Source organism: Mercurialis annua, linkage group LG1-X (assembly GCF_937616625.2).
Source record: "Mercurialis annua linkage group LG1-X, ddMerAnnu1.2, whole genome shotgun sequence".
In the NCBI taxonomy this organism is placed as follows: Eukaryota; Viridiplantae; Streptophyta; class Magnoliopsida; order Malpighiales; family Euphorbiaceae; genus Mercurialis; species Mercurialis annua.
This window is the reverse complement of record NC_065570.1, coordinates 5617417-5645137: the sequence shown is the minus strand read 5'-3', so window position 1 is coordinate 5645137 and position 27721 is coordinate 5617417. Positions and strand designations below refer to the sequence as shown.

At 32.4% G+C, this 27721-nt stretch overlaps 4 protein-coding genes and 1 long non-coding RNA gene across 6 annotated transcripts; 3 read left to right on the top strand and 2 right to left on the bottom strand.

Moving 5' to 3' along the window:
* The first annotated feature begins 2878 nt into the window (after positions 1 to 2878).
* Positions 2879 to 3869, top strand: LOC126664862 (protein LURP-one-related 5-like). The gene is made up of 2 exons (XM_050357455.2): positions 2879 to 3300; positions 3391 to 3869. The coding sequence occupies exons 1-2, from the start codon at positions 3013 to 3015 to the stop codon at positions 3793 to 3795; spliced, it is 693 nt and encodes a 230-aa protein (XP_050213412.1). The 5' UTR covers positions 2879 to 3012; the 3' UTR covers positions 3796 to 3869.
* Positions 3870 to 5214: 1345 nt separating this feature from the next.
* On the bottom strand, positions 5215 to 12263 carry LOC126664750 (ethanolamine-phosphate cytidylyltransferase). The gene is made up of 8 exons (XM_050357289.2): positions 11558 to 12263; positions 11252 to 11433; positions 10823 to 10894; positions 9599 to 9666; positions 7703 to 7823; positions 6891 to 6956; positions 6606 to 6728; positions 5215 to 5653 (listed from the first exon to the last, which is right to left on the bottom strand). The coding sequence occupies exons 1-8, from the start codon at positions 12099 to 12101 to the stop codon at positions 5582 to 5584; spliced, it is 1248 nt and encodes a 415-aa protein (XP_050213246.1). The 5' UTR covers positions 12102 to 12263; the 3' UTR covers positions 5215 to 5581.
* Positions 12264 to 14070: 1807 nt separating this feature from the next.
* Positions 14071 to 21850, top strand: LOC126688147 (uncharacterized). 2 transcript variants are annotated; one of them, XM_050382752.2, is made up of 15 exons: positions 14071 to 14425; positions 14515 to 14642; positions 14709 to 14832; positions 16144 to 16300; positions 16389 to 16467; positions 16932 to 16972; positions 17107 to 17223; positions 17372 to 17455; positions 19070 to 19132; positions 19212 to 19263; positions 20226 to 20300; positions 20740 to 20787; positions 20992 to 21027; positions 21118 to 21192; positions 21530 to 21850. In XM_050382752.2, exons 1-15 carry the CDS (start codon positions 14266 to 14268, stop codon positions 21602 to 21604), a joined length of 1314 nt encoding a protein of 437 aa, XP_050238709.1. In that variant the 5' UTR covers positions 14071 to 14265; the 3' UTR covers positions 21605 to 21850. The 2 variants fall into 2 exon arrangements, with proteins under 2 accessions (XP_050238709.1, XP_050238716.1); XM_050382759.2 differs by having other exon boundaries at positions 14072 to 14425; positions 17375 to 17455.
* An 89-nt stretch (positions 21851 to 21939) lies between these two features.
* On the bottom strand, positions 21940 to 25678 carry LOC126688162 (bifunctional protein FolD 1, mitochondrial). The gene is made up of 5 exons (XM_050382770.2): positions 25299 to 25678; positions 24228 to 24544; positions 23336 to 23572; positions 23081 to 23248; positions 21940 to 22182 (listed from the first exon to the last, which is right to left on the bottom strand). Exons 1-5 carry the CDS (start codon positions 25495 to 25497, stop codon positions 22012 to 22014), a joined length of 1092 nt encoding a protein of 363 aa, XP_050238727.1. The 5' UTR covers positions 25498 to 25678; the 3' UTR covers positions 21940 to 22011.
* Positions 25679 to 26031: 353 nt separating this feature from the next.
* On the top strand, positions 26032 to 26737 carry LOC126665906 (uncharacterized). Its single transcript, XR_007637722.2, has 2 exons — positions 26032 to 26205; positions 26304 to 26737. It is a non-coding gene; the product is annotated as an uncharacterized LOC126665906 (long non-coding RNA).
* Positions 26738 to 27721: the final 984 nt, after the last annotated feature.

The window sequence follows — 27721 nt, the reverse complement described above, 5'->3', positions numbered from 1 at the left end:
TAAAATTTTCTTTTCAATATTAAAGTGGAATTTTATTATTTTTATACATTTGTGAGCCTTATACTTTGAGTAGAATGGTTTTTAAATACTTAATTTTAGAGGAGACCATTTTTCTTTTCTTTTTCAAATTCAAAATTAATGGAATCAATGAATCATTGGATGTTTAATTACCTAATCAATAACATTTTATAAGCTATAATATGATATTATTCGATTAATCAATATAAAAATATTAAATGCCTGGTTTAGTTCGGTTTAAAAAATCACATTCTAATTCATTTATTTTTAAGTAAAATATTAGTTCCATCAAAAAAAAAAAAGTAAAATATTAGTTCGATTTGATTCGTTGAAACCGAATGGACCCCTCCATATTCATGCTCTTAAATATAGATGTAATAGCTTAATTTCTTTTCTCACAAAATTATTAGCAAGTTGGTATAATATATACCAAAAGGGAAACCCTAAATTCATTATAAGGACAAAATTTATTTGGTCACATGTCCTTTTAATAAGCTTTAGTTAGTCTTTCAAAATCAGTCGAGATTGTGTTCTTTCTTAACTGTAAGAGCTGTATTTCATAATACATCAATGTCAAATCAAATCAAATTGCTCTTCCTTCTTAACAACTATCGGACTGCATTTCCGCTAAGCCAACTCACTAATTACTTATTTCTTTGTAAATTTTAGTAATTATGACTAGTGGTGCATCTCAGGGGGCGAAATTAGAGCTCCTCATTATATAGGTCGATCGGGTACCCGTCCGGTCCACTAAGATCCGACTCGTTTGGTTCGGAATCAAACATTTATTTTTTCATCGAGTCCGACTCTATATTAGACTCATTTTACTTGTGAGTTCGAATTTTTTAATCAAATTTCTATTTAAATCTAGAAAAAAACTCTATGCGAACTTACATAAATCTAATTATATATTGGGCATGAATAATATATATATACATATATTAAACTTAATTTAGGCCAGGCTTAAATTTGCATCTTAAAAAGTTAAGTTTTTTTTTTTATTTGGTTGAACCGCTCAAACCCGGCTCATGAACATATAATTGCGGAATCAGCCTTACGGGATGTGGCAGAAAATTTTATAATCGTTAATCACTAAATACAATCTCCGATCACTCTCCTACTCATTATAACATCTTCTTTTTTTCTTTGCTGACTTAATTATTTAATTTTATCCTTCTACTTTTTTTACTATCAATACATTATATTTAATAGATTATAATTAATATTGTTTTCTTTTGAAAAAAATTACTCCGATAAATTTTAAACAGAATTCGAATATGAATTTTTTTTATATATTTTTTAATTTTCACTATATAATTGGGTATTCCATATTCTTTAGAAGCCAGGTTTAATTTTCTTATATTTACTTTTTTTTTATGAATTATATTTACTTGATAAGACAAGACTTTTAAAACGGAAAATCAATCATCAATTTTTTTTAATATATGAATATATATATATATATATATATATATATATATATATATATATATATAATTTATAATTTATAATATTGCTCATGACATATATGTATCAAACACATTGCAACATTTTGGCCCCAATGGAAACTTCATCTACTTATTATGTCAAACCGTGGGTGGCAAAAGGGAAATGATGGTTTCTCTTAAAACATAGACCAATGTCATTTATTTTGGGGTGAACCAAAAAGAAGATAATCATGTTTGATTAATTAAATTCAAATAATTAAAGGAAATAATTAATCACATTAATAAATTACAAATTCCTTTATCCATATACTAATTAACCAGATATAATAGTATATACTAGTAGATTGATGTTAATTAGTAAAAGGATAGAGCCCACTAATTAAAAGAATATTTTTATCTACGCAATATTATTTTAATTCATTGATAGAGCAATTCATGATGTGTTTTATAAATGGAGGAAAATAAGGTATTGGAAATGAAAGATAAAAAGTTAGTGGTGCTGATCTAATTTAGCTTGATTGATGTTTTTCACACTTTTTAACAATGATGGTGTTTTATTTAATTAAATATCTTCATTATTAAATATAAGTATAAGTAATCATCATTAACAAAAAAAAACAATGACGAAACTAAATATATTAATTTTAAAAATGACAGGAAAAAATAATAATCATAAACTAGAATAAGGTAATAGAATGGGACGATTAAACAATTAGTATTGAAATAATTATTACACAAACAAATAAAAATAAACAGTACTGACTTTTAAATGTTATATAAGAGAAAATTAGATAGGCTTTGTCTATCACGTCATCCGTATATAAAATCAATCGTAGTATAGTTTACTATCAAATATATAAAATTCAATGTATAAAATATTATTATCTAATCAACTCTATCCCGAAATGATGTGCTCAATAAAGTCTATCTAAAACATTTTTTAATTCTTTATATTAAATTAATTATTTGATGGTTTGATAAAATCAAAGATTGATCATTTGTGGTTTAATCTAACAATAATTTTATCATATAACATAATTTATGAAATAGTAATTAGATGAGTCATAATTTTAACTGCTTATTCGATTGTTTGATATAACCAAAGAATCTATGATAAAAAAAAGATATAATTAAAGAAATTAACAATAAAAAGATAATTAATTTAATCTCTCATAGTTGCAATGCAATGCAATATTTAAACTGTCATACATACCAAAAATACTTTTTGTTTTGCCTGTAAATTAGATAAAGTAGAGGCTAATAAAAATGATAATAATAAAAAATAAGGTCAGCGATGGTGGCAAAAAAGACATGGACCTATACAAAAAAGTTTATGTTAGCCACTGAACTAAACCATCCACCCGAGACAACGCTGTTTTTTTTATTCATTAATCCCTCCCATAATAAGTTCCACTATAAATCTCACGCTACACCAGCTCTTCTTCATATAACACATTTTCAAAACCCAAAACAAAACAAAAAAAACTTCATTCATCCTCTCAAAGGATCATAAATTTTTCCAATAGATTTAAAAAATATCATCACCATGTCTAAGGTTCATCCTGCAGAAAAACCATGCCAAGATTTGTTTTTAGAACCGGAGAATGAAAAACAGGTTGATAACCGTGTTCTTGATCATGGAAAAGCATGCACGTTAACGGTTTGGAAACGGTCCAGCATGAGTTTTCAAGGTACCGACGGGTTCACGGTGTTTGATCCGAACGGAAAATTGGTGTTTCGGGTGGATAATTATTCAAGAAAGAATCGTTTCGTTAACAACGGTCTTGTTCTGATGGACGGAGTCGGCAATGCTTTGCAAACATTGAAACCTCAGGTTACTATTTATAAACTTCTCTATTTAACGTTATCTAAATTTGAACATTTTCATTTTCAAGAAACTAATATTAGATTATTTTGGATACAGAAGATGAGCATGCAATACCAATGGAATGCATATAGAGGAGACGATGGTTGCGGAAATAATCAACGGGTTAAATTATTTTCGATGCGAAGCTCTTCGGTGATATTCCACACGGGCAAAAATGTAGCGGAGATTTTCATCGGAGGGTTAACGAAACAAGGTAGTCAGAAGCCAGATTTTGTGGTGGAGGGTTCATTTAGAGCTCGAGACTGCAAGATCAAGACCGGTGACGGAGATTTGGTAGCGAAAATGTCCCGGAAAAGAGTAAATAATACTACGGTTTTGCTGAGCGATGATGTGTTTAGCTTGGTGGTGCAGCCTGGTTTTGAGACACAGCTTGTTATGGGATTCGTAATTGTATTGGATCGGATTAGTAATAAGCCGTTTGCTCCTGTTTTATGTTCTTGAGTCTATTGTGTATACAAAATTATTAGTGTATAGAATCTTTTACACGTAAATTTGATTATAGATTGTTTTCTCTATGGACTGTGTATTTATTTTATTCTGTTGTGTGTATGCGAGATTAGGTAAGAATTTTCCACCAGCAATAATCCAAATGAAGCGGTAACACCAATATCATTATAATTGACCATATACATAACATGTAGGCTTAATGGCAAAAAAAACCCAAACCTTTACGACTTGTTGCAATTATATCCAAACCTTTTAATTTTTGCAATAATATCCAAATTGTATTATTTTGTTGCAATAATATCCAAATTGCACTTTTTATGTGATTTTTTTTGAGTTTTTTTGCCATTTTTGGAGACTTTTACTATATTATTATACACTAAAAAATAATAATAGCCTAATATCTTAATTGAAAATAACAAATTTATCCATCAATTTGACTATTATTGCTACAAATAATGCAATTTGGATATTATTGCAACAAAAAAAATGCAATTTGGATATTATTACAAAAGTTAAAAGGTTTGGATATAATTGCAACAAGTTGCAAAGGTTTGGGTTTTTTCTACCATTAGGCCTAACATGTACGGACTAATCCAAGTAAATGTTCCATGCTTAAATGTAACTAATCTTTGTCGTTTGCGAAAAAAATTTAACCTCAACATGCAAGTGAGTCGTTAAAAAGTTATATTGGTTTAAATAAAATTATAGGTTCGAACCATATACAAGTCAAAATATGTTGTGATACCTACACTATTCGAGTGAGAACTAGTCTGGATGTAAAAAAAAATTAGAGGTGTTATTTCATAGTTAAGATACGTTTAAGAAATCTCATGAAATATGTACCCAAAAAAAAATTATTTCAACCCTCCAACTTAGAATAATATTAAAATAATTCAAATTCGTAATTTTAAAAAAAAAATCAACTTCTTGTCAATTTTACCAGTTAATTAATTGACGTCAAATTATGATAAAATTGATCCCGAATTGATGAATTAAAAAATTATTATTTTATCAAAACCATACAAACTTAAAATCTCTTTTAAAAGACATAAATCGTACTAACAGTAAACTTGACCAATGTAACTAATGAACTATATCTCAAAGATATAAGCGCTAGGCAGCATTCTGCTAGATCATAGATTTATTTATCCCACAAACGCTCCTCATATCTAATTATCGGGAAACAAAATGACCATAATCTATGGCTTGTTACAAAGTTAAGTTTTGCAACACAAACTAAAATCCCACAGAAATGCCAAAACAAAATAGCATTATTAACAAAAATAAAATATAAATATCAAATAGTAGAATTTAAAAAGCAATTCTAAAAACAAAATACTAAAATGTAAAACTCAAAAAGTTCCCATCTAATGCAAGGTAGATGGAGATAATGAGTTCTTATTTGAATGTCGCTAATAAAACTATTCCAGGTATTGCATTGATAATAATGTTTACATGGAGACCAATGCAACACATAGATGAGCGCTGCGTTCCTCATACACTGCTTCTAATATTATTGCCTGCAATGGCTTTTCTAGCAAATCTACTTCTCCATGCCTCATTTTCGCTACAAATGCATCGGAACCAACTCCAAAATCAGTGTTACAAACAAAACAATTACAAATTTAACTAACTCCCTGAAGAATACTAACTCAGCAATTGCATTGCATGTGATCTAATCACAACCCATTACGCCACATGTAATGTTAGTACAGGTTATTTCAGCGACTCTATATAAATACCGCACCTAAGATCTAATATTCATGTGCCTGGCCTTGGCTCAATCACCAGTTACAAAAGTCTTGCCCTCATAATACCTCTTCTCACTTTCTGCCTTCTTCTCATTTCGTTTCTGCACAGAACAGACAAACCTCTATTCGATCAAATCCGCACAACACATAAACGAGCGCCAGTGTTATTAAAAGCGCTCGCCTGAGCGCCTAAAGCGCTCAGGCGAGGCGCCACAGACTGATGGCGCCTCCAGACCTTCCAGTCGAGGCGCCTTCAGAAAGGCGAGCGCTTTATTGGCTTAAGTGCTCGCCTTGGCTCGCCTTGGAATATGAAAAAAACACGCTTTTTTGAATTTTTTGTTTTTTACGTTTTTTAGGTGACTTTTACTCTAATCTAGACATTCCTATTTGATAGCCTTAATTAATGCCTTAATTAATGCCTTAATTAATGCTTTAAATGGATTTAACTTAGGAAATTTAAAAGTCTTTTAGGAAGTCTAAAAGTCTATTCTAGTTTCTATTTAAGTGTTTAGGATTAAGTAAAACACAATAACTTCAAATTAAAATATACGTTAAGTAAAAAACAAAGAGCAGAGCCTTTTATTCTTTCTTCTCACGCCATGGATAGACAACCTCAACCATGCACTGATGGTTCAACACCCACTGAAAAGAAGAAGGATCCGGGATGGAAATACAACTACATGCAAAATCCTAATGACCCAAATCCAGTGATTTTTTACTAAATATATATAGAAATATATATATTTAATATTTTTAGGTATAGGCGCCTTACTTCGATAAGGCGAGCGCTTTTTTAGCGCTTCTCGCCTCGGGCGATATATGGCTATCTCGCCTTGAGAGCGCCTTGCGCCTTAAACAACACTGACGAGCGCTATAAAATATCATTTTAAAAACTTAGGCTACAAATTATGTGTTGTAGTTTTGTCCCAAGTAGAGCTATTTAAAAAAAGAAATTCTTCAACTAATGTAGACATGTAAAGTTAGCAGCTGTAAGTTATTTCTTATTTTCTCCATCTTTATGCATTTCTACATATAATAAATCCAGAGGCAAACCTGGTACGCTTCATGATTTGAGACAATCCTCTTAATTATTGTGGTGGTTGTAATTTCCAGAGGGCTTTCCAAGACTTGGAAGATACCCATACTGATAGGAACAGCATAAGGATTAGAATTTTCCTGCAAAATCAAACCATGTTAGCACACAGAAACCCTTCTTGGAAACCCACCCCAGTTCACTAAAATACTCATAAAAAGAGTGTAATATACTAAACTTTTTTCTCAAAAAGTAATTAGTCAACATGTATATTCCTCGCAAGTAGCAAAATAGTTGCTATTTACCTGCTGATAATCTGTGTTCTCTGCTGTTGTTCCATGTACAACTAGAGAGATGTCAAAGGTTGTTATCTGCAGCCAACAATTATTGATGAGTCGAAATTTTCTCTAAATCACTTGAGCAGACTGGAAAGGAAACAAGGGTGTTTATGTTTATTAAAAGTTTGCCAATAATATGTTTGTTCAATGGACTAAATTGGTGTCTATGATTTACCAAGGGCATGAAAAACAATACAAGCATTTCTAAGAGCGGTTGGCAGGTGAAGTACAAAATTATAAAAAATCACAAAAGTGTAATTCCAATTTAAATCACAGAAGTGCAACTCCAATTTAAATCAGAGTAAAATTGTTTAAACTTCATAGATGGAAAATAAAAGCATACCAATTCAATCCTTGACAGTGGCTAGCTAAGCTTTAATTCTTTAGATAGAACTATTTGTGGGTCGAATAATCAAGCAGATGTAACATTTTGAAAGGGTCCATTTTTATCCTTTTAAAAGCCAAAAGTAAGGAGAGGTCTTCAGATTAAATAGCTTAACTACATAATCTCCTTCGCCAAACCCTTCTGTCTGACTTATATTTTTTGTATTCCACAACAAATAATCTACGTAAACCCATAAGAGCAACATGCAACCTGTGTCTTTTTAATAAAACCCACAACATACAAGGTATAATGGACATTGTTGTTGCAGCTTCTGTTAAAAGCACTTTCTTGAATGTTTGTATTCATAGCAACTATCAACTCCTAAGATGCATTTGCCATGTTTTCACCATAGATATTCCACAATGTAGCAAATAGAAGAAAATAGTATACTAACCATGTCTTTAGAAACTTCCAATGGAGCACCTATTATCACCTCATCCACATATCGACAAGCCAAAACACTCAAACTTCGCTCATGAAGATTCATAATAGGACGATGTGTTCCTCTTCTATCACTGCAGAACCATTTTGAAAAAGGAAAGAATGCTCAGCCAAATGTGGCAGAAAGTAAAATCATTAACATTTCCTAGCAAAAGCCATTTTTGACTAAATGATAAGAAAAATCAATCTTTCAACAATGTGAGACATGTCAACAATTAAGATTGCAGAGTATTTAATACAGACCGCCACCTAAGATAAGTTTTTGTATGATAATGACGTCCATGCACCCAAAAACATTTGCATCATATACTTATAAATAATGAACCATAATGCTTCGAGAAGAGGATTTTCAACAATCCTCAGATGAATAAGAGATTACATCACCAAAAAAATTTACATTCTTGGCTTAATGTCCACACATTAGAAATCATCAAGCAAACTAAGACGCAAGTGTTTGCGCTAACTTCTAGGTAAAAGCTCCAGTTCGAATTAAGTGTGATCAATATAAATTCTGAAATATTATTCCACCTATAACTTGGTATCAGTGATGGACTAAAAATACAAGAGCACATGAAGCAATCAAGAATGCAATAACCAAAAAATAATAGCATCTGTGATCATTACAAACAAATAACACTTTCTAGAACAAATACCAACTTCTCAAAACATAACAAGAACATTTCATTGTAAATGTTAAAACATGCTATAAAAATGTGCAGGGAAAAAAAGTATAACAGAAAACTTTAAGAAGTCGAGCAAAATGCAGAGAAAACCAAGCAGACAGATAAACTAAAAGAGGTTGACCAGTTAGTCAAGATATACATATAGAAAAATGCCTTCAGAAACAGGATTATTTACCTATTCACACGTTAGACTTGCAGTATTAATCATGGACATTAAGCAATGCTTTAAAATTGAAATGTGCAGTAGAACACTATAAAATCATAGTCAATAAAAAAACATGGAATATAATAACAATAAAAATGAAGGAAAAACAGATTTAAAAAAATGAGATCAAATGATGACTGAAATATCCGATTCATTCACTTCTATTTGATCATTAGCTTAGGACAGTTAATATTGCCCAGCATTGTTAAACCAGTAAATGAATTTTACTTATAGTCTCTCAAGGAAAATGCTCATACTGTCACAATCCCAATATCAGATATCTTTTGTAAGAATCATGACATAGATATCTTTTGTAAGAATCATGACATTCATACTACTCCAGCTTCATGTAAATTGAAAAATAAAAGAGAATACTAACAGAACTGAAAATGGAAAAGAAAGTCATTTGTTTTGGTTGTTTACAAGCAGGAAAAGATGAAGCAATTACTCAACGCCCACTCCTACTCAGAGCACATTCCTCGCAAAACTAATAAAAAAATTATACCACTACATGTAATAGTTTAAATTATTTATTTTCGTTTCAAACCATCCAGCACAAACTAATTGCCTGATCCTTCTCTTCTTTTCTTACTGCACCCCATGGCTAAAAGGCTATAATATCCACTCTAATCTAGCAATGACTCTAAAAATAATGCTAAAGAGACCCTGCAGAATTCCTAAAAGCAGACATAAAAGGATTACATGCTATCTTTTGAGATCTAGCAAGCAGATAAGAATCTTACTCCAACTTACAAACTTATAAAACATACATAAGCAGTAAAAACATCTTTGTATCTTCCGAAACCTGGCAACCAGATGATGAACCAAGTACATTTATAATCAGCCTCTCTAGTACAAAGTGCAATATATAAAATAATAAATCCAACAATTTTTTGACAAAAGCACACATAAATATGCACTGAAAAACATCAATAAAAAGCTAATACACAAGAGGAAATACCTGACAGTCTGATCATTGTGTATTCCAACAAGAAGAAAGTCCCCAAGCCCTCGAGCAACACGGAGAATCTGAACAACAAAGAATGGTTACAAAGTCCACCCAGCCTTCGAAATTTCAACTAATTGCATGCATTTACATATGCAACATTTCATCCATGACAACATGCTGTATATGGAGTAACAGACTTTTAGTCTTATTAAATTATGCCTTGTCAGGTCTTCCTCAACTTGTATCATTGATCCAAGTCTTAAAAATTCAGGGGCTAGAGTACTATAGACTGCAAGGCACCACAATCAAATAAAGCATTCATAAACTAATTATCCAACTAATCACATGGCACTTATGTTGGCAATATCCCATCCATGAAAAAATTCTGTATCTAGAGTAGCAACATTTTATTTTTATTTAATTGTAATCAGGTCTCCCTCTATTTATAAAATTGTTGTACATGTTATGGTGTCCAGGATCTGGCGTACTGTAAACTCTAAGGCGATTAACCGAGGCATAACACAAGTATACAAATCAAGTAATCAACCATCCACACATACAATATCAAACCACTTTAATGCACCATTTGGGCCAAGTTCATTGGACTGATCTGAGTTCTGCTTATAGTTACTGCCTTAGGGTTCAACTTGTGAACTATCGTGATTAGCTTTTGTTAATACATTATTATTGTCTATCCTATTTCTCTGTCATTCATTGTATTTGCAAGTCTTGAAGTACCTGACACAGGCACTATCTAATAAATAAAAAAGGGAATTAACTACTTCTCTTCTCACCCTCCTCAATCACCACTTCTTACCCACACTGTCACAATATTTAGATCTTTCATCTATGCTCTCTTGTAACAGCCATCGTTCAAGTATCAAGTCAAGAAATTCTTGCAACACAACTAGGTAAATCATGATTCATAAAGCATCAGTCCAGAAAGCCACAACAAAAGAGGGAGAAAAGGACAGATAACCTCAAGGCCCAAATGCCACATTGCTGCAGCAGGATATCATAATTTTTTTACCAAGTGGCAGCATCTAAAAGTTCAAGAATTGTACCATGTTGACACCGCAAAGAAGTTTATTAAGAAGCAGAAACATGCAATCTATATTGGCCAGCAATTTAGGAACATATGAGCACAACTATAGAAAATATGGTTGCACCAAAATGGAGAGAAATTGCGACATTCGGATTGAGGAGTTGAAAGAAGAGCTTATTCATAGATCATACCTCGACATGTCCAGCATGAAAAAGATCAAAAGCACCATCTATATAAACAATGCGAGCATCAGGACCTGGACCCTGCAACCACAAGTGTAAAAGATGCTTCATCGAAAAAATGAAATGTCTCCGAGTTCACCAGAAATAGAAAGTCATTAATAAAGGAAATGAAAACCCACACATTGAACCCCAACTTTTAAGCAGTAAAATTCTTTAAAACAAAAGAAATGGATGTAAAAAACAATCAATTAAATTTATGTAAATTCCGGCATGACTACTTCGTTTCGTTTCCAATCAAAAGAATTGAATTTTACCGACAACAACCTTTCCAAACATAAATATTAAACAATTTATTTAAATTAAAGTCTAGCATCTTTACAATTTCTCTAACAAAACCTTAAAGAAAATAAATATAGGCAAATAAAGCCAGTTCTAAACCTTGCCATTCGAGAATTGAACAATCCTGCGGGAAGTAGGCAAAAAATGCGAAACGCGGGTGCCAGCTCCAGCTCCACCATCTTCAAATTTCTTACTATGACCACTGCTAAATTGTCTTTGCAAAGATGAATTCTTATGACTATCACTAATCGATCTCTCTCGTGTACAAAGCAACATTCTCCCTATTCAAATAAATTAACTAATCAATAAAATTCACACAATTCATTAATAAAATCAAATCACAATAACAATTATAATTTAACAATTTACAATTAACAATTGATAAACAATGAATAAAAAAAATACCAACAATATCCGTGCTGGAAACTCCTTCAGTACGCTTAATTTGCTTATACCGGCCGGCTTTTTTAGCAAGAGCATACGCATCCGTACCGTCAGGCAAAACGCAAGGATCATCACCGTGAATAATATAATCAATATTATACTCTTCAAACAGCTTCTTCATGAAATCTTCCGTTATAGCATACGGCGCGTCAGGTATAACCTCCTTAACCCATTTAACGGCGTTAACCATGATCGTCCTCTCGTGCAGCGGCGTCACTGGCGGTCCTTTATTGGCAATAATCTCAGCGTCGCTAACAACGCCGACAATCAACTCGTCGCCTAATGCACGCGCTTGACGGAGAGCGTTGCAGTGGCCGTAATGCATCATGTCGAAACAACCGTCCATGTAAACGCGGATTTTCTTCTTGTTTTTCTTGCGGAGTTTGTGCCATTGAATGAATTCGTTGTTTTTTATGTATAAACCTAGCAGTGAGACGCCGATTGCTACTGCTAGCCATGTTGCTAGCGTTTTTGCTTTGTCTGATTGGGTGATTTCGAGAGCCATCGGCGGTGGTGGCGGGTGTGATCGGAGTAATTGAATTGCGGTTTAGATGTTTGTGGAAAGTTCTGAGAGAAATGGAAATGCGTTATGGAGGTTCGTCTCGTAACATTTCCTTTTTTTTTTTAGTGTAGGAAAAAGGTGAAGAAATATCGAAAGGTTTGGGGTTGTGTAATCAATTTTAGCTTAATTTTTAAGTTTTAATTTTAATTTAAAGACCAAATGTCGTAAAAAGGCCAAACCTTTCATAAAAATTTTACAAAAGTCCTGACCTTTCAATTTTGTCGATTTTGGCCAAAAACAAATTATTTGGTTTCAATTGTGGCCAACTCTCAATTTGATTTCAATTTGCCTATGTGACGTCTATTTGGCACCTATGTGGCATGCCAAATATTGAAAGGTCAGATTTTTTGTGAAACCAAATAATTCATTTTTGGCCAAAATTGATAAAATTAAAAGGTCAGGAGTTTTGTGAAACCAAATAATCAGTTTTTGGCCAAAATCGACAAAATTGAAAGGTCAAGACTTTTGTGAAATTTTTTGTGAAAGGTTTGACTTTTTTATAACATTTGGCCTAATTTAAATGATCAGGTACACAATACAGTCGACCCTCTGGTAATTAATATATATGGTGGATCAAAAGTTTATTAATTATTAGAATTATTAATTTATTGAATTTATATAAAAAAAATTATAAAAAATATTTTAAAACGTCTACATTAATAGACCTAATATTAATATTATAGTATAAAAAAACTAACTAAATACACTTTACAGTCACTCAATTTAAAAGAAACAATTTTTTATTCAATTCAAAAAATATCAATTGATATCAAATCAAAAAATAATTATTAAGAAGTTGTATTCATAAAGTAAAATAATTTTAAATATTTTTTATACTAGAGATACTTTACTTACTTTAATTTGTTTATCTAATAATTTATTTTAAAATTTCTTAAAAAAATAAGAAAGTCATAATTTGATGGTATTTTAACTTCTACTTTATGAATTAAGGTTAGTATTACCTCAAATAAATCATCAATTGTTATATATTTCTTTAAAAAAATCTCTCTAATAATTAATATTTATATAGAATATATTTTAAATTTTATTAATTATTAATTATTAAATAATAGAATTATTAATTATCCGACGTGAAACGAAGTTGGTTCTCTCAATTTTCTATTAATTATTAGAATTATTAGTTTATAGAATATTAATTATTAGAGGGTCGACTGTACTGGTGTGTCTTGCTCTGGATAATCCCAACTTTTCAGTTTTTGCATCTCTACAAATCAAGGTAATACTATATCACTTTGGCCGGTACTGCGGTAAGTAATTTTTATTTTATTTTTATTTTTATTTTTTGATTATTATTGTTTCATAAATATTTCTACCGTTCGTTTAGCAAATTATCCATATATTGGTATTTTTATTTGTTATCGAATGTATAATTAGATGGCTCAATTAGTAGGCCGCTAAGTCCACTTTTATTTTTTTGTTTAAGGTGGGTCATTTTCTTCATGAGATAGCCTATCTTCTTATATATTTATATATTATTATTTTTGGCAAAAAAAAATTAGTTATAATCATTAGATCAAATTAAAATTTAAATACATTAAATAAATTTATATTTTTATCATAAATTTTTTAAAAATAAAATAAAAAATATATTTAAATTTTAGTATTTTGATTTAAATGACTATAATTAAAATTAATTTTTTTTAAATCAAACTATAAATAATAATTTAGAAAAAATCGGATATTTTTTTATCATTAAACGTTGTCGTAATAGAAAAGTTATTAATAGATGGAAATTTTCAAAAAGGGTGAAACAAAATAATTTTTACTTTATAAAAAATAAAATAACTATAAAAAGATCTTTAAAATTAATAAAAAACTAAGGGTTTAATTTATTTTGATACAATTAAATATTAAAAGAAACTTAAAATATAGTAATAATTTTTGGGAAAACTGGGAAAGGGAAAGAAAGAAAGAAAGAAAGAATATGCTATAAGCGGATCAACGGCCCAATGAATGTACCTTTTGAAGAAACGAATTCGCTTAGCGTCGACTCCAAATCCCATAGAAATCGGAACACAAATACTACCGTCGTCGTCGTCGTCTTCACGTTGATTTCTTTTTGAATTTTGATCGAAGCTCGCCAACAATGGCGTCGACGGAAGGTCTGATGCCAATCACTAGGCAATTCTTAGCATCTTACTACGATAAATATCCATTTCAACCTCTCTCCGACGATATTTCACGTCTCATTTCTGAGATTGCCTCCATTTCTTCCGATTTCATTAAAGATTCTCCTCCTTCTCCAGGTTAATTTTCTTTTCTTTGCATTTTCATTATTTTTTTCATTTTTTTCTGTAATTGTTTGTAATTATTACTTAAATTCATTTAATTCTAGATGAAAAATTAGTAATAGAAGAAGTGGAGCGCGATCCGCTTCATAAAATTGATGAGAATATGTGGAAGAATCGAGAACATATGGAAGAAATTTTGTTCATGCTTCAGAATTCTCGCTGGCCAGCGCCTGTAAGTTTGTTGGTAAATTGTAGCCGTTTTGCTACTGCATTGTTTTTATAATTGTATTTTCTACAGGCATCAACAGGTGAAGACAGTGAACTTGGTACTGTTATTAGCAAAATAAGAGATTCATTTCAAAAGTCACTGAAGATGTTGGAGTCTTTTCAGGCTACAAACTCTGATCGTGTTTTTAGCACAGGTCTTGTTTCTTTTTTTGTGTTTTTTCTATGCGCTTCTGTTTTTTGTTGTCGATTATTTGAATTTATTGTTTGCCGAGTTTAATGTATTAATTTTACTACAGTTACTTTAAATAGCCATTATTGTAGATATGTTGAGTAAATAGAACAGGTCAAGTTGACATTTTAATTAGTATTGGAAGAGCGAGTTGGATCTGACATTGTAATTGAGTTTGGAAGTGTCTTTAGGTTATTGTAGGTGAAATATATAATTAACATATTGATGATTGGTTAGATAAAGGTACATATATCTCAAAAAAAAATTATGAAAGGCTACCGGGTAAAGAATGATTAAGGACAACTGTACTTGAAATTGAAGCCAGAGCTACAGAAGATGCTCTTTTGTTCAGTGTGTTTGGTCAGAGGAGATGAAATTAGTCAGCGACTTGTTTGATGTTTTTTCATGTTGGTGAAAGTTTTGCATTCTGTTGTATTGAATCGTGTGCAGCTCATTGTAGTGTTTAGAAAGGGATGTCGTTTAAGACTCCTAAGCTAGCAACTGTTTTCCTACTTGCTAATAACTAATATTTGACCTTTGAGTTCATTTGAAATAGACCCTTATTTCTATTTTATCTTCAAAGAAAACTGAGTTAGTTATATTTTCTATTTATTATATTTTATTTCTATTATTTTCGATTTAGATATTTATAGAGAATTACAAATAGATATAAACCATAATGATCGGTTTTGATGAAAAATTATCTTCTTGATGTTTACGAGAAGAGATCAGCGTCTCAACTGATTTCAGTGACCTTGAAGGATGTGGAGATGAAGTAGTAATTTCTAGCGTGGGAAATTCATATATTTTTTATTTTTCTGGATTGGATTTGTGTTCTGCTCTTTTATGGTAGACCATTAACATTGCTATTTGCTTCTGACGCTTTTTGGTCCAATATTTGAGAGATAAATGTGAAGTTTCTAAAACTTGTTCCTGATTATGCTATATGACTAAGGTTACTTTCCCTGATATTTTAGTTAGCAGCTGGGACTTTTCTTGAATTTTAGTGCATGTTTCTCATTCAAAAGATTGTCAATGATTTTTATACTAAAGATTCCATACTTCTTTCTATTCAAGTTTATTGAACTTTAAAAAAAAAATGAAGTACTAATTATACTACCTATGGTAAAATAGAAGTTAAGCATCTACCTTAGCAAGAAAAGGAAACCTCTCTACTACTTTCCTTGATAAACTCAGAAATTCCTGCAGAGATAAATAGGCTACTGCCAAGCTTTGTATTTTCAGTTGACTAAGCTACCCGTGAACATCATTGCAGTTATGACCTACATGCCTCAAGACTTCCGGGGGACACTTATTAAACAACAAAAAGAAAGGTCAGAGAAGAGTAAGAAAGCAGAAGTTGATGCTTTGGTCAATTCTGGTGGAAGTATACGTGATCGGTATGCAGTGTTATGGAGGCAACAGATGGACAGGTGAGGCACCCTTGGTCTGTTTGGTGACTATTGTGGCATGGATTGTTCTCATCTAACTAGTCATGATTGTACTTGTGATTATTCCCAGGAGGAGACAACTAGCACTGCTTGGTTCTGCTACAGGTGTATATAAAACTCTTGTGAAGTACTTGGTAGGAGTTCCTCAGGTATGATATTCTTGCCCTATCCCTTCCCTGTCTTTGTTCCGTGGAATTGACCAACATGTTCACATAATTGTTCTTTACTAGACATGATATTGTTTGCCCTTCCAACATTAGTTATTTAATCCCTTTTTCAGTTTACAATTTTGCACGGTTTTATTTATTTTTATTGTCTATCCTCCATAATTCTTTTGTGTTAATTTTTTGTTTTAGATTTTTCAAAATTTACTCTTTAGTCATGTAATTCCTGTATCTTGAGCATAATTTTTGTGTTGTTATTGCTCTCTTGCATTTAGATATAAATGATACCTGTCTGTGTGTGTTAGTGGTGAAGTATTATAGACTTGTGTTTGAAGTTAAGGATTAACAGCAATGAATTCTATTTGATTTGAATGATTAAGATGCAACCTTGTAAGAAGAATTTATTTTCAAAGGCTTATATCTTTGTGATCTCAATTCCTCTCATGCAGGTTTTACTAGATTTTCTGCGGACAATAAATGATGATGATGGGTATGGAGCCCTTCATATTTTCAGAATTAACAATACATTGATGGATATTTACAGCTAAATACCAAGATCAAAATGATCATGCAATAATTCTGTAGGCATCATTTTTAAATAGATATTTTATTGTTTATTTGTAGGCCCATGGAAGAGCAAAGGGAACGTTATGGACCACCTTTATACAGCCTTACGAAGATGGTCCTTTCGATAAGACTGTTGCTTTTACTATCATTGGGGAGGTTTGAGGCTAGACAATTGTGAGATATATTCCTTTATTTTTAGTAGCTACTTTTTGAATGTATTAATGGTTTTGCTAGAAAATCAATGTCTATCATCTGATCCTGATAGAATAAACATTTCTTTTGATTGCTTTTCTTCCTTGGCACCTGTTTTATTTCAATTAAGCAGAAAAGGTCCGGAAGTTGCTATCTTGGAACAAGCTGTGGATGTGTACAGTCGTGAGTTTGAGAGATTCATCTCCTTCATCAGGTGTTTCTTCTATTCATGAATACATATCTCCTATAAATCATTGATTATGTTGCTATGTTCATAATACAGGTGGATGTCTTGCGGTAGTTTTAGAAAAGACATTGTCACATTGCCAATGCTTTTTTTTCTACATGTAATGTTTTCAGAATTAAAGGAATTATAATCTCTTCTATAAAGATCCATGGTTGTTTTTATTTTGATTAACTTGGGAAAGTGATAAACGGGTATGGAGACTCTCTATGTTTGCTTGTGAGCATGTTGGCCCGTTAGGGATTCCTAAAATTATTTAGAGCTTTTGGAATGTTGCTGAAGATGCTTCTACTATATACACAAAATTAGGACTCTGTTAGACCCATTTTGTTTGTAGCCTCGTAGGACGTGATGTCTATCTAAGTGTGGACTTGAAGCATAAGGACGTGGTAATACATTTTATCCTATAAAAAGGTTTATCCAAACTTAATATGTTCATAGGGATGTATCAGGAAATTAAATTGCTTAGTTCAAATTGCTTGATTGTAGTAGCCTTGGAGGACATGACATTTATGAGTGGACTTGCAGGAAATAAGTATGTGGTAGAGAAATTCTTAGGTAGACTCAGTCCACCACGTCATCCGTAGACTAAACCAATCATAATGAGGGTATTCTTATAATATCATTATTCAAAAGTGTATGTAAATAACAAACGAAATTACAAGAATACGCTCATTTTAATGAGGTGTTATGATATGATTGGCTTAGTCCACGGATGACGTGGTAGACTGAGTCTACATAAGAATTTCTCGTATGTGGTAATACAGTAAAAATGAGTTGATTTATCCTTTAAAAAGGTTCATCCATACTCAATATGGTCATATGAATGTATTAGGAAATAAAACTGACTAGATCATAGAAAGACAAAAATTCATGTGGGGTTAAAGCTGCAAAATGTGATTCAGTGTCCAGCACCTCACTCTGAATTTAGGCTAAACAAGGTAAAATAGAGAAAAAATGGACCATTAAACTAATCAGTTAGTTTGGGACAAGCTATTTTGAGTTAGTTGAATTTAAAATAATGGCATGTGAAGAAGATTAAAACAGAGAAAGATAAAGAAAATACTCGCACGCACCGAGTTGCAAGCCTTCATAGTCAAATGAAAGTATCCAGTGAGTCATGATTCTTAAGTCTTCACTTTGAGAAAACTATATCCAGGCTACAAAGAGGTTTTCCTTTTTTTGTGTATTATAAAGGTTAATGCTCTAGGAAGAAAATTTCAAGGTAAACAGTAAATAGTAAAACTGGGGTCTTCAATTAAGAAAATATATTAGTTACTGAAAAATTGAAAATTATGGATTTGAATACAAAACAATGAGAAAATCAAAATCTTGTTGGTAAAATGAGTGTCGCACTTGACACTACCATAGGCCTTACTTAACAGTTACATGAGGACATTCTATTTCTTTCACTGCATGAGTAGTATTTAAACAGTTATTAACTTATTATATTGGAATTGACTAGTGGCTTGATGTTACTTCTTCTGCAGTTGTGTAGCACATGAACACGTCTATGCATGCAGTTTATGGAGAACTTTGGTCATATTATAAGTGGATATTAAATTGTGTGTTTGTTTTTGTCAGTGAGGTATTTGCAAATTCCCCTTTCTTTATTTCAGCAGATGCTGCTGGTGCATCAGAAGCAAGGTAAGTTATCAGATTTCTATAGCAATGATTGCTAATTTGCTAGTGTTTTGGGTTTGAATTTATATTTTATTCTTTACAGGTCAAATGACGAATTTAAAGAGATAAGTGTTCCAGCTGGGAAAACCCACGAGGTGAGTTAAGAATTATATCTGCAGTCTCTGAATTTGTATCTTCTATGTATGTATCTGCATACGCACTTTATGTGTGGCCCTTTGAACATTGTTAAGTGCTGGATTGAAATGACTCCTGTCATACATCCACAATGGATATGGAACTATAAAAAATGCAATGAATCTGTTGCTTATCCCAAATTTGCAGTATTATAACTTAGTTGCATAGCATGTGGGAATCCTGAAGTCTAGAAGAATAGAGGAAGTTGAAGTATGATGAATTTGCTAGATGGACCACTTACAATGACTTAGTCCTGCTTTGCTTTAATGATGTTACTTTTTCTTTGAGCCTTGATTGAGCAAAATCATTGATAATTAATATGTCAGTTCAGTCAAACGCCATATGCATTTCATCAACATCTATTCTACAGTGAAACTTAGGTAGGGTGGAATTCATTCCTATTTCTAGCAATATAGGGAAGGAAAACATCATATATGGGCTGAGTCCCTTTCCATCTCATAATTATGTTAAAGCATAACTTTTTTTCCTGCGAACGGCAAAATGTTTTAGACATTTTATGTAAGACTATCAGTTGATTTCCCATTTCTTTGGATTTTGAAATGGGTAGTATATGCTGCGAATTAGTTAATTTTACACACATAAAAATAAATCACATAGAAAGTAGATGAAGCTTTATAATCTTAGTTAGACGTGTGCGTCTTGCAAATTACCATTTGCTCTTATAATCCAATCCAACCCTGGACATGCAAGAGAAATTGAAGGGAAGACTATAAATTGTGTAAAAATATTTAATCTCTCTCCTCGATAAGCCCAAGTGTTTGTTTAGAGAGCTATGTTGTATGATTCTTCAGATCGTTTGTTCTCATTATGGAATTATGATTATTGTAGCTATAAGTTTGGTTGGATATTTTCTATGTTCTTCAATTATTTGACATCATTTACTATTTGAATTCCCTTGTAGGTTTCCTTGGCAGTGGACTCGATAAACTCGTACATAGCTTGGGATTTCTCTCTTATACAAGGGAAGATTAATCTGGTATAATTTTTAACTCTTTTATAGAGCTGAAATTTTTAGTATTTTTTTCCCTTGGTTTGGGTTTTCTGGAATTTTTATATTCTTTGTTATTTCAGCATTATTTGGGGTCATTTCTTGATCTTTATTAGTATTCTTCATTAACTGCTCACATCATTGTTTTGTGTATTTATATTCTTTGTTATGCAATCAGAATTATTGTTATCACTCAATACTTGCATAAACTACAGGTCTCGTGAATGCAGCATGCAATTCATAACTATTATCATCCCCGTTTAGCAGAACGGGGGTGCATTTTCAGCTCTTTCAGTTGATCATAAAATATCAGATAATGACGTCAATAGCGACGAAAAATGATATCACTTTTGTGTCATGAGATGAAAGTTTATGCATGTTTCTTAACCACTTCTCCTTTGTATTAATCTTCACATTAATGTTTCAGGATATTGGATTTAGTGTGGAGTATATGGATCCTTCTGGAAACAAGACTGTAAGTTAAATTTGAAAGCATGTGTTATAAGTAACTTATATCAATGCTTCCATTCGATTTTCAATTGCGCAATACTTCCATCTTCAATTCAATATTTGAAAGATTGGGGTATGGTCCTAGCTTGCCAAATTATTTTTGTTTTGCAGCTTCACTCATTTATTTTGTTCTTTTATGTGCATTTGGCATGAATTCGTCAATCTTCAGCTGATATTACCTTACCGACGCTACGAAGCTGATCAAGTGGGTTACTGTTTTTGAATTTTTGTCTAATCATCCCTCAAAAAATAGAATCTTGTCACTCACAAATGTTATGTCACTCTAATTTTACAGGGGAACTTCTGCACAGTCATGGCAGGACACTACAAACTTGTCTGGGATAATTCCTATTCAGCATTTTTCAAGAAGGTAAGAACTCACTGGGTTGTTTTCTTGAACTGTTTTGTGATTAGGACTTGGGAGTGAGCAAAAATTCGGTTAAACTAAAGTTAACCCGTTTATTTCAGTTAATTCAATTAGTTTGGTTGGTTCGGTTACAATTTAAATTCGGCTAACCAAATATTTTTATCCAAATTAACTGACTAATCGGTTGGTCCTGTTTTGTATCTTTAAGATTTTGGTTAATTCAATTAAAGAGAGTAATTTGGTTAATTCGATTTTGGTTAAAATCGGTCGGTTTTTAATCGAACTGACCATTCTTCTGCTTGTGATGGTAAAATTTATGATTATTTTTTTCTTGGAATAGGTGGTACGTTACAAGGTGGACTGCATACCTCCGGTTCTGGAACCAGCGCAATCGAGTGATGAAGTGGAAGGATGAGAGGATTGATCCGCTATGGCATTACATCTTTGTGAAATGATGATCAATGATTTCAATCATATTCATTTACTAGATTCTTTTTTCGTTTGATGTTGAATTTCAGAGAGAAAAACTCATTCTTGTGTTGGCAACGGATGGTTGGCCAAAACAAAAAGTATAGTAACTGTAAAATGTTTGTATATTACCTGGTATACATATGCAATGCACATACAAATTTATGCACAAAGAGTGCCATTATTCAGAACATTTTGGGGTTAAGCTGACCTATTATTGCAATATGGCCGTTATTGAAATGAGTGGCGGATAATAAGAGTAAAGTGAAGCTAGGGCAAGAGTTCAGAATAAGCTTGTGGAGCTATCCGACTGTAAAAAATGTTATGCAATTGTAGCATGTATGTATTGTTTGATCACACAAAATTATATGTTCTCTTGGCAGAATCAAGAGTGTTACATAGCAACATGGCAATTGTCATGGGTCCAACACCTCCTGGCACAGGTGTAATAGCCGACGCCACCTTCACTGCTTCTTCATAGCAAACATCTCCCACAAGACGATAACCGTACTCACTGCTGGGATCCTGCCATTGATACATAATTAATTTTAAAACTCGAAGATAACATCTCAATTAGGGATGAGTATAGGTTGGTTCAGCGATTGCTTATCATATTATTAAATTCAACACATTTGGCAAAGGATTATAAGGTTTTTTTTTGTGTGGTAAACGCTTCGGTAAACTTTCCATGTAGCCATGTTCGATTCTTAACCTCACTTGGTTGTGGTTTAAGTACATTAAGGAAGTAGAACTTTCCGAGAAGTAGCATATATTGTTTGCTTTGTTTATTTTTTGTATCCTACTTTTCGAGAAGTTGAGGGTCCAACTTCTCTTTAACTAAGGAATAACTCTCCTAAAAAAACCTAGATAAGTTATATTTCTTAGTTAAATAGATGTAACAGACAATGATCTCTCTAAATTTAATTATTTTAAATAGTTAACTAGGATATTATTATCTTTAATATTTAATGAATTGAAAATAAATGTAACGTCGTGAGAAGTCGAGAAGTAAGTAAATACATCAACTATTATCCGGATAATAACATTCTGAGTAATTAAATTTCCGGAAAGTGTGCAATTTTCATCCAACGAAGAAGCAAACCGAAAAGGGAACTTATAGTATTCTATCTATATAAATTTCGATCGGTCTGGTTAAACCAAACATTTTAAGAGCTATAATAATATCAAACAAATTTTCATTTGGATTTTTGGTTAGATTTGGTTGGTCGATTTGGTTTTGACCTAATACTGTATACCACCCCTCCTCTCGGTTAAATACTACCTTCAGTACTACATTGCCTACTGTTTACTGCTATGCTACCGGTAAGTTGACCAACTCAGTGAGGCTAATTTAGGATTGCAAGTGTTCATATGACAAAAAATGTTTGACAACATTTGAACTGAAGAAGAATGATCCATTTACCTCAACTGGGCAAGTTCCCACATCAATAACAACTGCACCAGGCTTTAACCAGTCACCGTGGACCAAATTGGGCACTCCAGCAGCTGTGACCACAATGTCGGCTTCACTAGTTACTGCCTTCGGATTATTTGTGAAAGCATTTACAATGCTAACAGTTGCATGGTGCCTCTGTACAGCATTTGAAAGACACGGTATTAATCAAACGGTGAAAGCATTAGCTACACAAGTTCTTTAAAAGTAGAAGTGTCCAATCACCTGCAACAACAAGGAAGTGGGCAAACCAACAATATTGCTTCTCCCAATAACCACAGCATGCTTCCCCTTGATTTCCACACCGAACCTGATCAATAATTCGACGCAACCCTTAGGAGTGCATGAGATAAACAACGGTTCCCTTCCTCTCAAGGCAAGATTCCCCATATTTAATGGATGGAAGCCGTCTACATCTTTTTCCAACCTCACCATGTTCAAAATCTTGCTTTCATCCAAATGCTGTCCACGATAAGTTTTTCTAGTCAGCCATACAACTCAAATAGTCTTGCATCAAATTCTGAACCATGTCACTACCGTACAAGAGCACTTAAGAACATAGCTATACAGCACAAATTGTTAATTGTCTGTTGCACGCGAGACCTAAATTTCATCATTTCTTATCCAGTTTTAGAAATGCTTCTGAAATTTCAAAACTCTACTTTATAACCTGATCTTGTAAAATGTATCATTATATAAATTTTCATTTAAGCATTTCGTTTCTATGCTACGTAGGTTGCTGATTTTTATTGGATACTCCTCCAGGTCATTGTCTACTTGTAAACTAAATTAAGCATAACACTAGGTGCATCTTCTTCATATTAAAGCATTAAGCCATTATTAAAATTTTAGATCAATTGGCATCACAGCACATAAGGGGCAACATGCAAACATTAACAAGCAGTATTGCAGAAGTCAAAAATGCAACTATGAAGCAGGTCTTCAAAGTAAAAAAACTACAAAATATTGTTTTTAATTCAATTCAAAAAAAACATAAACAAAATTTTGGATGGATAGATTTGATATGGCTTCAAATATGAACATACTCATGTATTTTACTATAGGCCAGTAAACTATGAACATTAATATCATATACCATCATGGTTATAGAAATTACTTGTGGTAAGGGAAGCTGCACAAGAATACCGTGAATAGATGGGTCCTCATTAAAACTCGACACAGCATCCATGACTGCATTTTCAGTGCAATCTTCGGGAAGTTCAGCAACAAGAGACCTAATGCCAGCTTCTTCACAGGCATTTATCTTGTTACGAACATATGTTTGTGAGTCGCTTCTCTCACCCACTAAAATAACCACCAAGCCAGGAACCTTTCCAATGCCATTTTTCATCCTCCTTACTTCAACATCTATGTTCGATCTAATTTCCTCTGAAATTGACTTCCCATCTATTACAGCAGCATCCTGCTCACTAACTATGATAAGCATTAAAAGAACAATAATCAATATCAATCATACTATGTTCTGAATTAATCAAAAAACATAAAACGTATTAAAAGAACATGAAAGCGTTATTTGTATGTAAAATCCTCACCTTTAACGTTCGTAGCGATTTAAGCACATTGTTTAAAATGCGGCATCCCACATCCTATCCTTCTAAATTTTGTATTGTGTAGCCCATTGTCATTTTCCGGTTGTTGGAGATGGTGAGTTGTCAAATTTAAAACAGATATACTTAAAAGTTAAATCATTAAAAACGCGAATGGTCAAAAATAGGGATAACAAGGTGTCCCTGAGTTGGTCTGCGGTTTCTACTCCATTTTGCCACATGGACTTTGAATAGCCGAAAAACGGTAATGAGCTACACAATGCCAAATTTAAAAAGGATAGGATGTATGATTCCACATTTTAAATAACATGCTTAAATCGCTACAAACGTCAAAAGTCGGGATTTTATATACAAATATAACCCAGCATGAAACAATAGTCAATAATCATACTATCTTCTGACTAACGAAAAAAGTACATATCACATAAAAAAATATCAAACCCTGAAATGGGCATTTACTAATTAAGAAAATCACAGTTTTTACAAGGCAATGTACAGTAGACTAACATCTAATCTAACCATGTATGAACTGAAAAAGATTCGAACTTTAATGAAATTAGACAAAACACAACAAAACTATAATATCAAAACTGTAACCAGAAATAGTGAAATTCACTTACGGGCGTTGGATGAAGGAAGAGTGTAAGAATCAGCACCATTGATACCAGGAGCCCAAATTTCGGGGAGGTCAAGAGAAACCAGAGACTGAGGAGATTTTAGAATCTGGGTACTTAATTTTCTTGTAATTATGTGGTTTTGCCGTCCTGAAAATGGTAATGTTTGCCCAATCCTCTTCATAAGCGTCAGTATCCTCATCATTCTCTTCAATCTTTCTTCTAACAACAATAATTTAATTCTTAAACAATTTCATTCTCATTCAGATTATGCAAAACCCAATGTAATTCAATGAAGTTTCATTGATTTACATGTTATCAAAGCTCACTGTTTTTCACTCTTCCAACTGGAGCTTGCGGTTGTGTTTTTGCAGACTTCTAGTTTTAGGTTTATTATAAGAGGAAAGGGTCAATTCGGTTCCTCACTGTATAATTAAGAGTCAAATAACTGCGTTTTAACTATTTTGATCAATTAAATACAATATTCTTATTCTGTTTTGTCAGTTAAGGATAAAAGGCCCTGAAGCCCGGGGCTTAGTTCATAGCCCGCAAGGGCTCGGCTAGATTGGAGCAATGGTTGCATCAGAATTTGGGCCTCGTTCAGTATTGTACAAATCCAAATCCAACGGGAAGATTAAGCCTTAGTTAATGATGATTAGCACAATATTATAGAGGAAATTAGGCCTACCACCATAAAAGACCTAAATATTCTCACTTACACCACCCAGCCCACGTTCTTTCTTTTTTACGATTATCATTTTCTTTCTTTCAGATTTCTTATTTTTGTTTTTCTTTTTTACGATTGAGAACATTTCTCAGCTCTCAGCTCAATCGCCTCAAGAAATCAGGTCTGGCCATAAATTAGATCGCGCTGGTTTGAGCTCTTAGGTGGCCGGCCTACTGAATCACGCACGTAGTCAGATTTGTTTTTCCATTTTATTAATCTCAATGATAGCTTTATTTAGGTTTAATTTTGAATTATATGTTAATTATTATTGTTACTGCTATTAGATTTGCTGGAAATTTGAAAGAAGAAATTTGAATTGGCTAAGAAGTTCAAGAACACAATAATCGTTAATCATCGGTGGATAGAAGATTGTGTAAAGCGACGGAAGCGTGTTCCAAAGCATCCTTCTGCAATTTTAGCTCATAAATTTTCAAGTTTGATTATATAGTTTTTCTGGTATTGAATGTGCGGTCAATTTTGATTTGCTTAGTGTAGGTGATTGTAGCAATTTTATTCACGTCCTATCATTCCAGGGGAGAAAATTTAGTGGAAGTTCTTGGCTCTGTGATGTGGTAAAAATTATATGAGCTATTTCTATTTGATTTTCTAGAGAGAAATAGAATAGTGTTAGATCATGAAGAATTATGAAGTTAAATGGCACTGATTTTGAAGACAGTGGTTGTGATTTTATCTTATTAGGCTGATAAGAATTTTCTGATGTTGTATGGATTAGCTTTGTAGCTTTGGACCCCAACGCATCTTCACACCAATATTCTATTATTTTCCAAAATTAAAGGACCATATATTCAAACTGTGATTGTAAATTAAAGGACCATGCATTCATTAGTCAGTCATGCATTGCTATATTGTACCTTGTACAGAAACAGCTTTAGTTCATATAAAAAAATATATTATAACTAAATCAGCTTTCACCTTATAATACTACTAATTACTAGTATAATTTATTATATAAAGTGATGACGAGTGAGTACTAGGCAGCTTGGATTTCACAACTTTTATTCTTAAGGAAATGGTGTGCCCTTACTTGCAGGTAAGCATGTATCTACATATTACGTTTATAAAGAAAAAAAAATATGAGTTAGATTCTGTCACAATATACAAGACAGTTAAAGATGCAAGTTGTTTATTTCTTATCACGCCTTTGTCGATCATGTATCATGCGATGCAATGATTGCAGCTCTGAGGCAATATCGACATTACTTTTTGTGATTTGTGTGTGAATTGAGATTTTTTTTAACAGAGTCGGAAAGTCCTTACTTTTTGTATATCGATGGTAAACCAATAGTTGACTGTCAGTAGATTTTTAGTAAACCGATAGTTAAAAATTACTAAACCGATAGTTAAATACTGTTAGTAAACGTTAGGTTAATCGTTGGAAACTTGTAATAATTTTTATTATAATTATATTGTTAAATTGTTTGTAAACTTGAATTGTGTACTTTAAACATACTACGTACACTTTTAAAAAAATTAATGAATTTATTTTTAGTACACCGTTAGTTAACCGTGAATAAACCATCGATAAATTTATAGTTAATTTCCATCTTTTAAGAAATTAATATAAATTTTGTGATAGTACACCGTGAGTAAACTGATAATAGACCGTTAGTAAATTGATAATAGGCCAATAGTTAACTACTTATTAGTTAACTGATAGTAGACCGTAAGTTAACCACTCGTT

What these genes read in the sequence shown, in the direction of transcription:
- LOC126664862 (XM_050357455.2), top strand. Translation starts at nt 3,013, where the DNA reads ATGTCTAAGGTTCATCCTGCAGAAAAACCATGCCAAGATTTGTTTTTA. An exon ending in TGCAAACATTGAAACCTCAG is followed by an intron (nt 3,301 to 3,390) that starts GTTACTATTTAT and finishes TTTTGGATACAG; the next exon opens with AAGATGAGCATGCAATACCA.
- LOC126664750 (XM_050357289.2), bottom strand. Translation starts at nt 12,101, where the DNA reads ATGGCTCTCGAAATCACCCAATCAGACAAAGCAAAAACGCTAGCAACA. An exon ending in TTCATGCTGGACATGTCGAG is followed by an intron (nt 9,667 to 10,822) that starts GTATGATCTATG and finishes TTTGTTGTTCAG; the next exon opens with ATTCTCCGTGTTGCTCGAGG. An exon ending in AGAACACAGATTATCAGCAG is followed by an intron (nt 6,729 to 6,890) that starts GTAAATAGCAAC and finishes TTGATTTTGCAG; the next exon opens with GAAAATTCTAATCCTTATGC.
- LOC126688147 (XM_050382752.2), top strand. Translation starts at nt 14,266, where the DNA reads ATGGCGTCGACGGAAGGTCTGATGCCAATCACTAGGCAATTCTTAGCA. An exon ending in GACGCTACGAAGCTGATCAA is followed by an intron (nt 21,028 to 21,117) that starts GTGGGTTACTGT and finishes CTAATTTTACAG; the next exon opens with GGGAACTTCTGCACAGTCAT. An exon ending in ATTCAGCATTTTTCAAGAAG is followed by an intron (nt 21,193 to 21,529) that starts GTAAGAACTCAC and finishes TTCTTGGAATAG; the next exon opens with GTGGTACGTTACAAGGTGGA.
- LOC126688162 (XM_050382770.2), bottom strand. Translation starts at nt 25,497, where the DNA reads ATGATGAGGATACTGACGCTTATGAAGAGGATTGGGCAAACATTACCA. An exon ending in CCACTTCCTTGTTGTTGCAG is followed by an intron (nt 23,249 to 23,335) that starts GTGATTGGACAC and finishes AATGCTGTACAG; the next exon opens with AGGCACCATGCAACTGTTAG. An exon ending in TGGGAACTTGCCCAGTTGAG is followed by an intron (nt 22,183 to 23,080) that starts GTAAATGGATCA and finishes TATCAATGGCAG; the next exon opens with GATCCCAGCAGTGAGTACGG.